Source organism: Cygnus atratus, chromosome 3, assembly GCF_013377495.2.
Source record: "Cygnus atratus isolate AKBS03 ecotype Queensland, Australia chromosome 3, CAtr_DNAZoo_HiC_assembly, whole genome shotgun sequence".
Lineage (NCBI taxonomy): Eukaryota > Metazoa > Chordata > Aves > Anseriformes > Anatidae > Cygnus > Cygnus atratus.
Window position 1 is genome coordinate 83,520,025 of NC_066364.1, and position 17,632 is coordinate 83,537,656.

Consider the following 17,632-nt stretch of genomic DNA (forward strand, 5'->3'; position numbering starts at 1 on the left):
CCCGGCGGCCGCCGCAGCTCGCTCCTCGCAGCCCCGCCGCCGCCTTCTCCCCTCCCTCCCCTGCGCCCCGCTCCCTTATCGCCGCCGGGGCGGGGCCCGCTCCCCGTTCCCGTTCCCCCCCCGCCACCCGCCCGCCCGCTCGCTCCCGGCCCCGCCGCCGGCCGCGGGCGAGGCGCCGTCCCCGTCCCTCCGCGGCGGCGGCTCCATGGTGCCCGCCGCCCCCCGCCGCCCCGCAGCAACAGGCAGGACGAGGAGGAAGCGGCCCCCGGGGGTGCCCGCGCCGCGATAGCCGCCCGGCGGGGCGATGGCGAACCAGCTGGTCGTCCTCAACGTCTACGACATGGTGAGCGCCGCCGGGGGGCTCCCCTCCGATAGGGGTGACCCCCCCCGGGGCTCCCGGGAGGGAGGGAAGGGGCCCGGTGGGTGCCCGTGGTCCGCCCCGCGGGGTTGCCACCGAAAGTTTGGAGTGTGCCGGGGGAAGCGCTGCCCTTCGCGGCCCTAAAAGCAGCGGGGGTGTCCCGCCGGGCCCCTCTTCCAGCAGCACGGTGCCTAGGGGTGGCCGCTGGCTCTGCAGGGATAAAAGTTGCTTGGCGCGCCGTCGGTGGGTCGTGTTTTTAATAGACAGTAATTCCCGAACAGCTTTGGTATGGGCGAAACTTGGCAGAAATGAAGGCATTGCTTCAGCCTGGTTTGCAGTCCTATGAGCTCACCTTCCAACTCTCCTTCTCTGTAATCTTTCTGTGACACCGACGGCAACTGTTGTGTTGTCGTGGGTTCAGCTGGAAGCTGCTCAAACGCCATGGTAACAAATGAGGTGTAAGTACCTGCACAGCACAGGCCACGCGGATAAGTAATATTAGGAAAATATTATCCGCTAATGCCTTTCGATCGCTGGGAAGTGGAACAAGTACCACGAGTTCTTCTCTGCCCATGTTTTGAGTCAACTGGTACAGGGACAGTAAAATTTAACAACTAGCTTCAAGTAACAACATTGTTTGTGTTACTTAGTTTATTTTGGATAGGCTTTCCTTCTGCTACTGCCACCATTATAAAGTAAACTTTTGGTGTTTTGAAAGGGCAGAGGTGTGTAGCGTAGAGTCTGATTGCTGGCAGAGAGAAAATGCATCTTTGTGCTTGGGAATACTCAGGCTCAGGTGCTTGAGTGTTTACCAGCAGTTAACAGGGAGCTGTCTCACTTGAAACTAAAATTATATGCTAGATGATATCAGCTAGTCTGATTCCCGTCATTGGTTTCTATGGTAAGTATTGGAGCGGAAGAAAATAACGTCCCTGCCAAAGGAATCCCTGTTTCACCTCCCGTGCCTGACTTCTGTCCCCAGCATGCATAACCTGTTAGTCCTGCTTTGGTTTTTCTTCCTCTCCGAGAATTGGGGGGGAGGACTGGAGACAGGAGCAGTCCAGTCACTGTGACTCCTCAGAGAGACAGAAAGCGGGGTTTTGCTCACCTGGTTGTGCACATATGTGATGCCTTATGACAAAGTCAGCGTGCTTTATTTATGGGAGACTTAAGGAGAATGGGTGCTTTATGACATGGATATGCATGACTTCTTTGGGCTCTTCTAGTGTTAAAAGAGCTGTTTTTATGTATATTAACTATGAATACTTGAAAGTAAAGCCCTGCTTCTTCCTCTGTACAAGACTCATACACGAGATGTTATCTTCAAAGTCAGAGGCTTGACACACCTCTGACTTGTGAACGGGGAAGATCCAGTGTCCTTGCAGAGGCGTGCGTGGTTGTGCCAGGGGTTGCTTGGGCCCTGCTTACAGGCAGCCATGAAAACTAACAGAAGAGATGGCCTCACGTGTAAACACCTGCCTAGAAGGTGATGTGATGGTGTTTGAGAAAATCCGTTCTCGCTGTGAGAGCATTTGTGGGTGGGGGTGGGGGGGTGGCTTCAGTGCTGCTTCAATGCTTTGTCACTTATTTTTGGGACATCTTTGCAGGAAGCTGTATCTTCTAGGGCTGAGTCTGGTGGTGGGTTTATTCAGTTCTCCTAGCAAGTCTGATAGGAGCAGGGGGAGCAGCAGGAAGGTCATGCTCATAAAAACTAGCCTCAGTTCATGCGGAGGGCTCTGACAGCTGCCCTGTTGTGACTGGGAGGGCTCTGCCGGCAGCAAGAAGCAGAGGAGTCTGCAAAGCCACCACCTCTGGTCTCAGCGCTCGCTGTCCAAAAGAAGCAAGCAACAAGCGGGCTTACTAGTGGATGTTTGGTCACACAGGGGTGGGTTTTTGTGCGTTGGTCTGCAGCTGTGGTACTTGTCGAAGCTGTACATCACCACAAATTATACGTAGTGCAAGCTGAGACGCCTGAGCAAAATATTTCTTTATCCTACTTCAGCTATGCTTGTTGTTTTATAATGACATCTATGTTATTTGACAGCTAGAGAAACAGATTTCCTTCTGACTGGAAAGAAAAACTGAATTTCTGACTGTGTCTGAAAGCCACTGTCTGTGCACAGCCTCGAACTCTTTCACAAACTATGTCTCAGTCCGTTTTAAACTGGTTTGAAGCAGGAGCTTAAACTAAAGCCTGACTTCCATGTTGCATAGCGTTTGTTACCGCATGAAGAAAGCCTACTGAAATCAATGGTAATGCATCGTTTGGAGCGCTAAGTGTGAGGGGGAGAAGGGACAAATCTTTTATTACAGCTGTTCTGAAGTTCTGTTTGTTCATCAAAGGCTACCAATTGTGTGTTGAGGCACTCACAGGTTTGCTGCTCTCATTTCTGGCGTTTCACGTCACTTGGAGGTGTGTTTTGGGGGAGGTTGGGCTTTGGTGAGTGTGGGGTTGTTGTTTTTTTTGTTTTGTTTTGTTTTTTTTTGAGCGAGAGAACAACATTAGTCACGTGTTGACAGAATCAACACTGCTGCAGCTTCAGCAGTTGTAGGAACAGCTTCGTGTTAACCTGGGTGCTAGCTGTAGCTCAGTTCCTGAAACAGCCACTTACATGTGCAGGAGACTAATGGGTGACCTCGCGGCTGCTGGAGATCCGTACAGGACTGAGTTGGTTCACTTCAGAGCATGTACCCTCTGCTTCCCTTAGCATTTGAGAAGGAGAAAACCTGGGATAAAACCAGAGGCTGAGGAGCGGTGTGTGTGTTGTGCTTGAGAGCTTACTTTCTTGTAGTGGTAACTTCCTGGAGGGAAAGAAACTTAAGGGCATGTTTATGTGCTTCTGTTCATGCCTTTGAAAACTTTTTATCATAAAAAGGGTCATAAGAAAACAGCTACTATGTTTTGAGAACTGGAGTATTTAATGTAGTAAAACTGCCTTTTTCTTTTTTTTTTTTTTAGGATTCTAGCATTTTTGTGCCCAAAGTAGCATCCTCTTTTTCACTTGTAAAGCTATAACAATCTAAAGTATTAACATAAATGAAAGCTCTGAAGAGTGTAACAAAGATACTTTTGAAGCACTGAGATTAATGTGTTCTTCATTTCAGTGACTTTTTTTAACGGCTTTATTGCGCACATAGAAAAATAGTTCTCTAATGTATGTATCAACAAAAGTATTAAACACAAATCCCTGTTTCACAGGACTGACTGACTGCAAAATACTGAGGATGTGGGACTGTGCTCTTACATGTTCTACTGTGGTAAAATTCAGATCAAAACTAGATGAAGGGAATCTGTTTTGTGTAATGAAAGCAAGGATGTAGCCTTGGGATCAGTTTGGGATTCCAGAGTTTGTCATATTACTGAACCAGCGAGCTGTATATATGTCATTTATGGGCAATCTTTATTTTGTAAGTTGTATGTTATCTTGCCAGCTGCAGCCAAATTCAGCATACTGGAAGCTGCATTTTTCCCGTGTTCCTTTCTTTAGTGAGATAAGGCATTTTGCTCAGTGAGAGGATGTGACCCACCTTCCAATAACTGATCCAGATTAAGTAATAATTAGATCTAATTACTGTTCCTAGGGGAAAGTAATTCTGCCTTATTGAAATTCTTCGGTTAACCTACTCGGTTCTTGCTGGAAGTGTTAAGTGGAGTGCTGTAGGCACTTCTTTCAAGCTGCTAACACTTGTTAAATTTGCTACCACTGCTCAGTTTTTGGAGTCTAGTGAGCCCCGCGTACTGAAGTGCTGCCACTGATAAGGGCTGCTTGCTGGGATGGCGCTGAACTTGCTGCACGCCTCGCTGCGGCAGCTTCCCATCCCCTCTGCCTCTGTAGGGATCCCTGAGGCAGCTTGGTGAGCCGCTTTCCTGTTGTCTGCCTGTCCTGTGTTGGATTTCACAGGGCTGTAAGAGGGGAGGGGAGTGAATAATTGTTTTTTCCTGCCTGGTAGCAAACGAGTGTTATTACTGGAGCGCTTACGGGATGTCTCGTGTCGCTTGTGTTCCACTGTCAGAGAGCTGCGGTAGCCTTGCGTGTCAGTAACGGGTCTGGTGTGCGTGTGGTGCAGGCGTCACTGGGAGGCCAGGGGTCAGACACAGAATTCCCTGGCAAAGGGGGTGGCCTGTGGAGGGCTACGGTACTAAGGACCCTCTCTGGCTCCATTTGAGGTTATGGTGATTTGGACATACTCTCTCTAGGCAAGTGTACTTTTTCCCTGTGCTGACAAATTACGTGTTGAATATTCCAACAGTTCTGATTGTAAGGATAAGCCTAAAACTATTTTGAAATGGTGAGCTGGAACAGCGAGGAAAACTGGCTTCAGAACTGAAGCAGATTTACATTTGAGAATCTCTTGAATTTTCCTGTGGATTTTAATTTCACTTCAATGAGCAGAACCTATTTTTTATGCTCACAAACTCATTTAGTTAGGCAGTCTTACCTTTCTCCTTGCATCCCTTGTTCTTATGTTCTCCCTGTTCTATTTTTCTATACAGAGCAAATCTAACCCAGTGTATTTCTGGAGGTAGCTTGATTTGAAAAGTCTGATTAGATGCATATGGATGAGCACTCTGCTTTTTCTTCTGGGGAGAGGAAGGAAAGAATTGGGAAGCCTTTAAACAGATTAAGGTGATGGTTTCGTGTAGTCATCCGTACCACGCTCACTAGCACAGTGATCTGTTAACAAAGCCGAGTGTGAAGCTCACTCTTAAGCAAACTGTATCCACAGATCTCAATGACTGTTAGCTTTCGATAAACATAAGGAGCAAGACCTGCCTGCTGCTAACTCGTGTTGACAAGATGTCCCACAACAGGCATGTCTAGAGACAAGATCATAAAATCCTTAGTCATTGAAGTCTTGTGCCTGCAGCACTGTTGTGAAGTTTAGGCTGGAAAAAATGGGGTGCTGTTGCTTGGCTACTGCGGGTAACTGAAATTGGGGGACCACTTACTCTAGGTTTTGACAATCCTTAGGATAAGGATGATTGTAAAAGCCAAACGCATCCATTTCTGATGCCTGAAAACTTGTAACATTTGGCCTGACTTGCTCTTTTTGCCATTTAACTTCCTTTTATTTTCATGAACAGCTTTTCAATCCAAAACTTAGTGAGAATGCTCCTCACTGGAGGAAAAATGGCTTTTTCTCCAACTGCATGTTAAATGCCAGGATGACTAAAATGTCTGTGAATTAATGTACCAACCCCAGTTAGTACACATCAACAGTGTGACATCTGTAACCTTTTACATTTGTATCATCAGTTGTGATGTTTTAATAGTGACTTCACATCAGAAAGCGCTTACTGTGTCAACAGTTTGTGCAAATAAGATGGATTTTTCTCCTTCCTGTTTACGAAACAAGTAATAACTTGCTGAGGATGCTGCCTCAGTCTGTATCCTGACTGCCAGCTGACTCTTTGAAGTCTGCTTTGCAGAGCCTTGCGCGGTGTGCTTCAGGTCTGGGTGACCTGGGAGGAAAGTTCCCACTACTGGAGTAATTGACAAAATAATGTTTTTCATGTATTTTTCAGAGGTTTTTTTGCTAGTCAATTTCAGCTTTAAGAACACTGCCTAGACTTTTTTCTTTGAAGTCTTTGTTTGAGGTTCCTCTTGAAATTGTTTCACTCAGAATTTTTTTGCTCCTCGGAGGCTGATATTTTGAAGGTGGTGATACAGCCAAGGAAAGTCAGTAACCTTGAGGTTTTTATTTTTTCAAACTGTATGCCTTTATGGTGTTGAGGATAATTGTTAACTCCTGATAGGCACTCACTGCTGCTACTTTTTAAATAGAAAATAGTGCCAAGGAATTTTTTCTTTCCTTTTCCTTTTTTTTGGGGGAGTGTGGTTTATGTGTTAGAATTAAAAGAACCCAGGAAGTGATAACTTTGAAATACAGCTGTAATCTGTTTTTTATCATAGAAGTGATACGCTAGAAACACATACTAGATGTATGCAAAGGTCTTGCACCTGATGTATGGAGACAGATACATCAGGAGTCTGAGAGTTTAGGCTATTGTACGGTGATTACCAGTTGAGTATTCAAAGACGTAATACAAGGTAGTTTCATCTTAAATATCTCTGAGCGTCTTGTCATCATCTGGTCATAAGCAAAAACGGTCATTGCTCTAAGTGACAATTGGTGTGTGTATGTTAGTCCTACATTTTGATGTTCTTTCAAAAAAAAAAAAGTGCTCCTGCAAAATTATTGTAGTTGATTCCAGTATATATTCAACTAGTGGAAAACTTTTGTAAGCTTTAAATTGTTGACAAATAAAGAAAGTTGATTTGGATTTCTCCCAAATATGGTCTCCTTGGTTGACAGGCAGTGACAGCACTAAAACATCGAGTAAAACCTAATGGAATTAATTGACTGCGTATAGTTGGGGAATTTTAATAGCATGTTCTGTTCCTGTTTAAAAAAAAAAAAAAATGGGTCATGCAGTTTTGTTTTGTGGTTGGCTTTTGTGCTTTTGATGTGCTGTGAGAAGACAAATCTGTATTGTAAACTAACTACAGCCTTTTTGTTCTTCTTTCTTTTCAGTATTGGATGAATGAGTATACTTCTTCCCTTGGAATTGGAGTATTCCATTCAGGTATAGAGGTGTATGGCCGAGGTATGTACAAGAAAACCATCATTTACTCTTTTGTTTGTCTAAGTAACAGTATTATTCAAACAAAAATGGGTTTTGGGTAGTGAGGGAAGTCTGGCTGCTGAAACCTGTTGTTTTCAAGTTCTCATCTCTTTTGCCTCTGGGGAAAAAAAAACACTTATCAATAATCTGGTAGTCATCTTGTATTCTTATATAAAGCTATGTAACTATGAAAAAATGTACATTTTTTTCCAATAGAAAGAGCAATATTTGTCTTGGGTTTAGAAATGCCTGTTGGTAAAACAAATGTATGCTTCACATAAGCATGATGGATCATGTTTTTTAGTATTCTGCCAGCACTTGTGCAAGGAGTTAATTTTTAACTATAGAGACTGATCTGTTGCGGTCCATTTCTTATTGGTAGATTTGTTTGTTTTAAGGAGAGTTTATTTAAAAGGTATCTCATGCATACTGTTTATTTACAAAAGATACACTGCTGATAAATAGAGCAATATGTTCTGGTTTTGCCCAGTGGGTTGTACTCTGGGAGGCAGCTTCCTGATTTACGTAGGTCACTTTCAATTCCAGTCGTGACCAGAAGGGGTGCAAGCTCAGGTCTGAGGTGTTCATGCCTAGCAGTAAAACCACTCTCTCAGGTGATGGTGTTGCTAAAAGTAGTCTGATTAAATATATATTTACATATACTTGAGTTCTTTTTTGGTTTTTTTTTTGGAATGTGTTTGGAGTTGAGGAGAAGCAACAGAGGTGGTGAGCTGATCCAAAGACCCCGTTGTGCAAAGTATCTTAAGCTGTAGGTGTTGCAGCTACCATAATAGTAGCGTTGTAACTGGGTTTGCAAGTGTTATCAGAGGAATGGAGAGCTGATGAAATACAATGCTTACCGTTAAAAACTTTTTTGAATTTCTTCGAATTCAAACCAGAAAGGCCTGACTCCTAGTAGTGTTGTGCATGAAACCCAGTCCTTGAGCTGTGCCAAATCCACGTCTCCCTTCCTGTACAGCTTGTAACAGCTTTCTCATATTAGGTCGTGCCCCTGCTAGAACAATGACTTGCATTTTTCACAGTACCTCAAACTTTATTTATTAACCTGTTGTAAAAAAAGGTTATCCACAAAGCTGAATGCTAGACTTGGATGATGTATTTCAAGTTTTTAGGAAAGGAAGTGTGAAGTCATGCTTAAAGCTTTTTATTATACCCTGGGTGTGGTGTGGTGTGTTATCTTACAGACGCAGAAGGAAGTTAAAGCACACTGATACCTTCATGAACTGTAAGGGCTTATGCCAGCAGATGTTACGTGCAGACTTCAGATCTGTGCACTGGTTTACTTTCTTCTTAGAGAAGAACACAGGATAGTCTAACTCTTGCATATCAAGAAACTCAAACGTTTTAGGCCAATACTAGTTGGCAATGCGTATTGCTGTAGCATACCATCAGACCTTTGAGGATGCTGTACTTTGAATCCCTAATCTGTGAATATTTAAGTAGACTTCGGAGGTAAGCGCATGTAAAAAACATTGTTTTCATTGTATAAGTGAAGATTTAAAAGTTAAATTGAAAATCCTACCAGTTATATACGCTTATTAATTAAGCCTGTATGCTAATATAGGAAGCTTTTTGTCAATTTTCACTTAAGTTGACTTCGAAGTTAATAAAACTATTATTTGCCAGCTCTTTGCATTTGTTGCCTTGGTTTCTAGGTTTAGATCCTTGTGAAGTTCTCATCGACTAGAAGATCCTTGCAATTGATATACCAGTTGATGAGGTCTGTTGTTCTTTACTGTCATTTTATGTTGTTGTTTTTTTAATCTGAGCTTTCTTTTTCAGAATTTGCCTATGGTGGTCATCCATACCCTTTTTCTGGAATATTTGAAATTTCACCAGGAAATGCTTCTGAGCTAGGAGAAACGTTTAAATTTAAGTAAGAAAAATATATATTTTCTTGTTTTTGAGAGGGTATGTTAAAAAGACAGCTTGTTGAATGTATTTTTAAGGATAGGTGTGTTAAATGGTACCCAAGAATTTCTGACTTTGTGAGATAATGGTGTGTTTTCTTTTCTTTGAAAAATGGGAAAAGGTGATGACAGCAAAAAAAAATTATTTTGAGCATACCATTAAATTACTTAACTGTGCTTAAAGCATGTGGACTTGTAGCTAGCTTTTTATTACTGCTACCATATATACAGTGGGGTAACTTTTTCAAGGTAGTGAAATTTTTATACAAAGGTGAAGGTGTTGCTTTTCAAGGTATCCATGTCTTTTTTTTCTGGTTTCTCAGTGTGGTTGTCTTGACTTTCCTTGCATTACAAACTCTTACCTATTCCCAGCTGTCTCAGATAAACAATATCCTTTGGAGAAGAGGGGAAAATTGCAGCCTGCACTTCTGTGAGTTAAGTTGCAGAGAACTTAAGTGAAATACAGGTGGGCAGTCAGCAAGAAAATAACCTCATGTAAGATGGAAGTGGTGCTGTAAAATGCAATAGGGGAAAAAAGTATATTATTCTAGGAGGGCAGAAAGATTTCCCCACCTGCAGTAGGGTAATTTTTGAGCATTTTGAGAACAGTTACCTACTTATTTTATGGAAGCCTGATCATCTTCTAATCTCTCTGTTTCTCTTTCTAGAGAGGCTGTGGTTCTAGGCAGTACTGACTTTATGGAAGATGACATAGAAAAAATAGTAGAAGAGCTTGGAAAAGAATTCAAAGGAAATGCTTATCACCTAATGCACAAAAACTGCAATCACTTTTCTTCAGCTTTATCTGAGGTAAACAAACACGAGGGTCTATAGAAAGGTGCATCCCAGGTGGCTACAGAGCATCATCTCCTTCCTGTCCTTTGGATTGTCTGGCATAATTTCCAGTGTCTTATCTTTGTTACCTTGGGTAAATGTCACCATTTCTTCAGATTTTTGGGCTTATGTCCAAAATGCAAGATTATGCTGCCAAAAATGCTAAACGTTGTTACATGTAGTTTGAGTTCCAGAAGGGGGGGAGGCGTTCCTAATTGAGAGACCTAGTAAAGCAGGTATTAACAGGATTGCAGGACCTTTTCAGATTCTTCACAGATCACTACAGGAGACAGACCCACATGCTGTTTTTACCAGTGTTCCCTCACAGAGCCCTCACACTGACAATAATTTCTAAAGTTACGATGTGCTATTAAAGAATAACAAAAGCATTGAAATTTCATAGATGAATCTGCTGTTTGAGAGGCTTTTGTCAAGTTATCCCTCTGCCAGCACCTGTGTCCTGGTCATGTACTGTGTGGGCGTGCAAAAGTATCTGGTTGTGGAACTGAATGGGCTTTGCTTTTCCCTCTCAGCTTTATTTTAACCTTACCAGTTTGCCAATAGGATTGAGTGCCTGATCACTCACGTGCTTGTACCAACACAAGAGGAGGGGTGAGAAACAAATAACCCAGGAAGAGGGGAATGGCACTTGTGTTTTCATTAGTAGTTGCTAACCTGTGCTTGTCAGAATTTATTCTAATGGTCATTGAGGCCTTCCGAAAAAGGGATGGCTTTGTTTTCCATGGCTAACTTCCATAAAACTTAACTATTCTGGAGAAAGAGGAGAAAAAAAAAAAAGGAACAGTTAATGGCATGCTTACTGTATAGCCTTTGCTTTGTGTAGTCTGATCTTCCACTGCTGCTGGAAAATTTTGAGATGGGTGATTGGTGTGCAGCACTGGTACAAATAACTAGGGTGGCCCACTGATGAAGCTGCAGTTGGCGTGACATCTGCCCAATATGGCCAGGCATTTTCCATACTCTTGAACTGCATGATCATGTCGTTTATGTTTTATCTCATGTCCTATTTAGTGTTCAAGCTGCCTAAAAACCAGGGATATAATTACAAATAAAATGCTATTCAGTTATAGCAGAGTAACATTCGTGTTAGCTGTGATTTTGTCCAGATTTGCATTGGAATAAGTAATGCTCGAAGTGAACATGGAGGCAGTTAAATAAAATAGGTCACTCCCTGAATAGTGACAATGAAAACATTTAATGACTGCTGTGTAGTAAAAACAAACATTTAATGCAAATTTATATATTTTTGAGGGGTTGAAACTAGCTTTGTATTATATTGCTTCTCTTGTTCTAGTGATCTTAGCAGCCTGCGTGGTGTGAGATAGTGATTTCTTTTCCAAAGTCATCAGAGGCCATCATAGTAAATATCCTCGGTTGTGTGTGTAACTCCACGTAGCTGTAATATTAGCACTGTCTTTTTGACTGCTTGATTTCAGGGTGCACGTCTGTAATAGTGAGCTTTCTCCTTCAGTTGCTGTTTCTGAAGAATTGTCTGTGAATACAAAATAAACCTTAACTCATTTCTGTGCCTCTTATAGAAACTATTCAAAAAGATCAAGGTAGTTGGGCTTTTCAGGACTCAAAATAAAAATACAGCCCCCACGTTCTACCCCTCAGAAAAAAAGCAGGACCACATGTCAGACTTAAAGTGGAAAACGAGTCTCTGCAAATTGGGTTGGTGCTTTTACTGATGGAGCAAGTTGTCTTAGTGCAGCTGAGTGCTTCCTGAGTGGTGGTTGTGATGCATAAATCTAAGACTGCTGCAGCCTTTGCTTTCTCTTTACAGTAATGTAGCTTTGTTACTGCTGAACCAAGAAGACAAGTTAATCCTTTCCTTCCCCTCTCGCCCTAGATTCTGTGTGGAAAAGAGATTCCACGATGGGTGAATCGTCTTGCCTACTTCAGCTCTTGTATACCGTTTCTCCAGAGCTGCCTGCCGAAGGAATGGCTAACTCCTGCAGCCCTCCAATCTAGTGTTAGCCAGGAGCTACACGAGGAACTGGAGGAAGCTGAGGATGCAGCAGCATCAGCTTCCTTGGCAAGCTCAGCATCTGGGTCTAGAACTGGACGTCACACCAAATTATAAGTCCTCCTCCTCCAAAGTTACAATGGTTTGAAATATTTCAGTTTAATCTCTCCAGCAACTGACTTCCTGACAGAACATGAGAGCTGACTCTAGAACACTGTTTTTATATGCAAAAACGGCTCTCATCAGCCCCTGTTTCAGCTCAGGATTATTTATGTAGTGAAAAGAATTGCTGGGAGGAAAGGGAAGGATTTTATGTGAAGCCACCCTTTTCATTTTCACCTGTTTGATAGACCTGAGTTAACCGAACATCTTGTATAAAGCAGAACTTAAATTATTTGTTTACAGTATGGTGTACTACTGTTTACAAGTCCTGTAAGGACTCCTGCCACCATGGAAGAAGAGAGAATACGTGTTTTATTAACTGTTGGTATAATTCAAAGGCAGTAGTATTATGCCCTGGATGGACTCTCCCCTTTGTTTTCAAGATTTAAGGCAGGTGAAGTTTAAATTTCTGAGAAATGTAGAAACTGCTGAATACTATATATGCGAACAGGGTACTGTACACTTAAAGTGGCTGATGTAAACAGGTAGATTCCAGGATGTAGGGAGACTGATTTTGTCTAAGATCTCTTACTGAAGAAGTATGACCTCTACATTAACGAAACTGTGGATTTTTGCACATATGAAGGGAAATTTCTATCTCATTACACTGCACATTGATCCCTAATGTTTTTTTTTTTTAACTTAGCCATGTAGTTTGCATCGTAACTTCCGTCTGTATTTACAGTCTACTTCAGCCAGGATTTAGACATGTAAATATCACCTGTTGAAAGCATCAACAACTTTTTTTTTGCTGTTTGCTTTACTTGATTTAAAACTTGTATATAAAAGTTAGTACTTGTATTCTTTTTTTTTTTTTCCTTCATGTAGTTTGAACAGTGTAATACAAGCCATTTATGGTTGGGGAATGGCCTTGCTTTCTGCTGCTGATTTTTGCTTCATTTGAGTTTGTGAACATTAGTGTTTTTTTTTTACTTTATATATTACTGCCCAGTCGTGCAGATTCGCACAAATTATAGAGAAATCCTAATTTATTTTCCCGCGGTTTCTGTCTGTGGCATTAACTTTCTTGTCAGATGTAATGAAGAAAAACCTGAAAATTGCTTATGCACCTGCGTGTTTACACAGCAGAACCCACTAATCTGCACACATAATTATATCTGAAGGTAAGAGATGCTATTTTCTAAAATACAGAAGTATGTTTGCTGGTAGATTATAATTAGAGCTGAATTATAATTAGTGATCAGAATATATAATGGAATGCCTTATTCTTGTTCACTTACCAAGAGAATTAATGGTTCTTCCAGTTATTAGTGTAAATTAGTGAGGTTCTATTGTGCCCATAAGGATACAGTAGCACAAACATGAGGGAGGTGAGCTTGTGTATTTTGTAAGACTTGCTGCCTTAAACTAACAAAAACATCTGTAAACTGATCAGCTCTCAAAGAAGTGTGCATTACTAGAAGTATAAATGACTTTTACGAGCTTTGGTTTTGATTTGTTGCTGGGTTTAATTTTTCGTTAAGTGAAATACTGACTCTATAGTTTCTGTTACTTAAAAGGGGGAAAAAAATCCTCTTATGAGGCAAGAATGCTTAATGTTATGTACTCTCCTAGCTAAGCGTAGTCAGTGCCGTTGAACCCTTCAGGAAGGTGCAGTAGGTTATATTCTAGTAAGAATTCATATGATGGCCAACTCCAATTCATGTTAGAAATGAGCAAGAAGTCTTTCTGCTAGCCTTTGGGCTGCATCATTTGTAAGACGGTTGAAGCTTTCACTGATCTGTGGTACATTGTAGTGACAGAAGGAAATGCTAATGTTCAGTTCTGGGGGGGGGGGGGGGGGGGTGGACAAAAATCAAGTGCTACTTTTTTCTTGAAAGAGTGGGATAATGGTAGAAGTCTTGCTAACTGTGCTTTGGTACATGTTCTTATAATCTCTTCTACCAAGTGGGAAATGCTTAAGACTGACAAGTCTATCACAATATCTATTTGGTCTCCAGAAGTTGGACATACTGACTCTCCCTGATTGTTTTTTCTTTAAACTTGAATCTCTGAATTTGAGTTCTTTTTTTTCCTGTTGTGAAAATGAACATGGTGGTCTCCAGTCAACTCTCAAGCATTAGAGAAGGAAAGATCACACTACTTACAGCGAAGGTGACAGACCATAGATAAGTTTTGTCTCTCCTGTGCAGCTGTGGTAGGAATGTGACTAAGTCTCTTGGTCAAGGCAGGTCCTTTATTTCAGCTCAGGGTTGAGGCCACTGATCTAGCAATGTACTGTAGCTCTTCCTAGGCTTTAGGAAAAATAAATAGAATGAATTTTCATTGCTACCTAACTTTTATGTACCAAAACCAGCTTTTTAGGCTTCTAATATATCCAGAGCTCTAGGTCACAAATCTCTACACCTTCATTAACCCACACAGTTACAGCATGTACAATGCAAGAAAGCGACAGATCACAGCACAGTTTTTATTTAGAAGTAAAACTAAGAATATTTTTTATAGAGCAGACTGGAAAGTTTGTAACAAAAACGTTCATTTTATTGGTAGCTGTACAGGTGAAAATACTGTCTTATGCTCCATTTTTTTTTGTTTAAATACCATCCATTTGTAAATCCTGTGAGGAAACTGACACGTGAACCCTGAAGGCTGTTGGATATTGCATCGAAGCAAGTGGTACTGTAACTTCAACCATGTGCTGTGAACTCAGCCTCTGCTGGATGCCTACAAGAAGTCACCCTGCCAGTGGTTACTCCGATTTGTTAGCAATAGAACAAGTTACCTTTCACCAGCATTACTGCCAAGCAGGGATTACTTTAGTCTACTAACAACCACACTGTGCTAGGACTAGGACACTCCAAAATGCTGTGAGAAAGCTGGACACCTGTGGAGTCTTTTCCATCAAAACGGGTAGAAAAATAATTCACTACTTCAGGGTTCTGCTCTGTTTACTTTCTCATTGTTGTTTGGTTTTCTGTAAGATAATACTTTTGATACGTAGTGTATTCTTTAACTCGGTTGTTTTATTTAAATGCCATTTTCTGTTCAGCAAGCCAAAAAAATCCAATGTACTGTCAGTGTGCACCAGTAACTTCAGAGTGGCTTGGTAAAAATATACTTGCATTACTTCTAAAATTTGCAATGCAATTCTGATCACTATTGATACATGATAATTTTCACTGTTGGAAGTTGGTTACAAGCTGAATATTCACTGATGCATTTTTGGTAAACTTGTATTCAAGTTTACAATACTACATAGTATTTGTATAAAATTCAAAGAATTTTGACTTTTGTTACCTGTACATGGCAACAAGTTGTCTAGCATCTTAAATCCATCAGTTTATTAAAAATACTTTTATAAAAAAGAGAGTTGGCTGTGTTTCTTACTCTCCTGTACCTGTAGCTTGTTTTATCAATGCTGTGCAAGCTGACTTGTAGTTTTGATGTTTTCAGAGGTATGAAACCGCTGGATAGTTGTACTATAGCTACTTGAGCTATAGGCTGTATTCTGACTTGGGTGGCTCGGTTTGTTTAAGGCACTGTTAAAAGCCATTAGTTTTTAATAGACTAAATTCAATTTTTTTCATGTTTGGTGTGTTAACCACAGCTATTGGTGTATGCAAGCACTTAGAGTATGCTTGGGACATGTTGCCGGTATTATGTGCCACCTTCTACAAACGTGCTCCGGAGCCCAGATCTGTATCTGTTTTTGCACCAGCCAAAGCAAACACGGAGTGCTGCCTTAAATGGCTCAGCTGTTGGTAATTTCGTGAATTACTGACAGCTAGTGTGGAGCCTGTGTTTTGCCACTTCCTGCGAGCACAGCACAGCAAAGGTCCCCAGACTGCGGTAAAGTGCTAAGAGCAACACCAACCCAAGCCACTGCAGCCTGCGCTACACCTGCTCCTGCAGCAGCAGTGCCCCTGGTAGTGTGTCCCAGCACTGGCATGGGCTGGAGAAACTCCTCTGGCTGTTTAATTAAAAAGCTGCCAAGCTGTTTCAGAGCAGGTCTGCAGCAGGGTCTCAGCCTGGCTCCCTGCACCCTTCTGGCGGGCTGTGGCCATTCCTCTGCTCGAGGCTGTGGGCACCAGGGCTCCTGGCTGCTCCTCACAAGCCTCAGGGCTGCAAGGGGGCAGCCACGCAACGAGCCAGCCAGCAAAGCCAGATCTGGGCTAATGAGACATACAGCCTCTACTTCATAAGAGGCTGCAGAAGGCAAGCGGGTGCTCAGATTTTAACAGGATGGGAACATCTTTGAGCCTGGTGTCTCCACATATGTTGCTGCTGCTAAGGATGGGCTAGGATGTGAGTTGCTGGAGAAGCTGCTGAGACACAGCAGTTCCTTTGTCCACCTGCTACTGGACCCAAATCATGGTTAAAGTTGCAGGAGAGTTTGAGGAGCTTTAACTTACTGAAATAAAACTTGACAAATCCAACTGAGTTCTTCAGCTGACGTGAATATAAGGATCTGTTTTGTCTGTGGATTTTCTGCTCTGAAATTTTGAAACTGAGTGAGGAGCAGTTGGTGTTTGTATAGCATGGCCTGTGCTGCTGTTCTAGACAAACACCTGCAACATCCAGTGGCCAAGAGTGCTTATCCACTCTGGGAAGGCGTTCAGTACACAAAACGTGCTGCATTTTTTGTTAATGGGTGAGTAGCTGAGTTTAACCGAACTGTTCCTGAAGAAATAAGAAATGTCTCAAATGAGATTTCATTTGCTAAAACTCGCTTTGTGTATGCAAGGTTTACATTGCAAATTTGTTATAGGAACAGCTTCTCACTAAGTAAAGCTTTTTACGTCTAGAGGTCCCTTAATTATATTGCTCCACTAGTATAAATGTTTTCCTTCAGAGTACTTAATGCATTAGAAATGGTTATTGAATAGTTTCTGAATTTGCCTAATGTCCTGTGGTTTGATCTAAATCAGATCATAAAAATAAATGAATGAGCCTTTCAATGTAACAAGTTGCCAAGGAATCCTGTAGCACTACTTTGAGGAAGCAACTGACCCCTTCACAGTTCCATTTTCTAGTGGACTATGGTAGGAATCCCCTATTTCTCAAATGGTTTGGTCCACAAAAATTAGCATATCACAAAGTAAAACAGGTTCCACATGGCAAAATGCAAGATTCCTGCACTGGTGCAATCTTAATTTGCTTTGGGGAAGGCAGAGGGCTACAGCTGTCCCAAGTCTCCCTGGGGAGGGAGGTTATTCTCACCAGCACTGGCCTTGCTGCTCAGCCACCAGAGGGTGGCTTTGAGCAGCAGCAGCGGCCAGGTGGAGCTGGGCTAATGCCCTTCCTGCCATTGGTGGGTGGCCAGTGGCTCTCCTGCTCTTTTCAAAGTGGTGTGTTAATCCTGTGATCCTCATAACAGAGCCTGCTGTGCTTGACGATTACTTGCTGTGCTTTTTCTTGCCCCATGTGGTTGAAAGAGAAGAAATCACTATCATCATCTTCTGGAAGAAGCTGAAGAAACTGAAAGAGAGGGACTTCACATATGCCCCATGGGGACTGGTCAAAGTAAACTCAACAGTTTCAACTCTGAGATTCCTTGTCAGGTAGCCTTTTTTTTTTTTTTTTTTTTTTGTTTTTACCTCCTTACCCCTTTCACCTTTATACAAACCCAAACAAGATGCCCAAGTATTGCAGGACTTGGGATGCACCTTTCGTGGGGTTCAGGTCTGGTCCCAGCACGGCCTATATAGGTCTGTCTTTATGGCAGGATAAATGGTGCGTGTCAGCTGTGTCCCTGCTGGGCTGGGCAC

The 17,632-nt window shown here is 42.1% G+C and overlaps 1 protein-coding gene across 2 annotated transcripts; it reads left to right on the top strand.

Annotated features, from left to right (window-relative positions):
• The first annotated feature begins 147 nt into the window (after positions 1-147).
• DESI2 (desumoylating isopeptidase 2) lies at positions 148-15,220 on the top strand. 2 transcript variants are annotated; one of them, XM_050709976.1, is made up of 6 exons: positions 190-343; positions 6,896-6,968; positions 8,790-8,883; positions 9,586-9,727; positions 11,625-11,883; positions 12,938-15,220. In XM_050709976.1, exons 1-5 carry the CDS (start codon positions 305-307, stop codon positions 11,856-11,858), a joined length of 582 nt encoding a protein of 193 aa, XP_050565933.1. In that variant the 5' UTR covers positions 190-304; the 3' UTR covers positions 11,859-11,883; positions 12,938-15,220. The 2 variants fall into 2 exon arrangements, with proteins under 2 accessions (XP_035418727.1, XP_050565933.1); XM_035562834.2 differs by having other exon boundaries at positions 148-343; positions 11,625-15,220.
• The last annotated feature ends 2,412 nt before the right edge of the window (positions 15,221-17,632 follow it).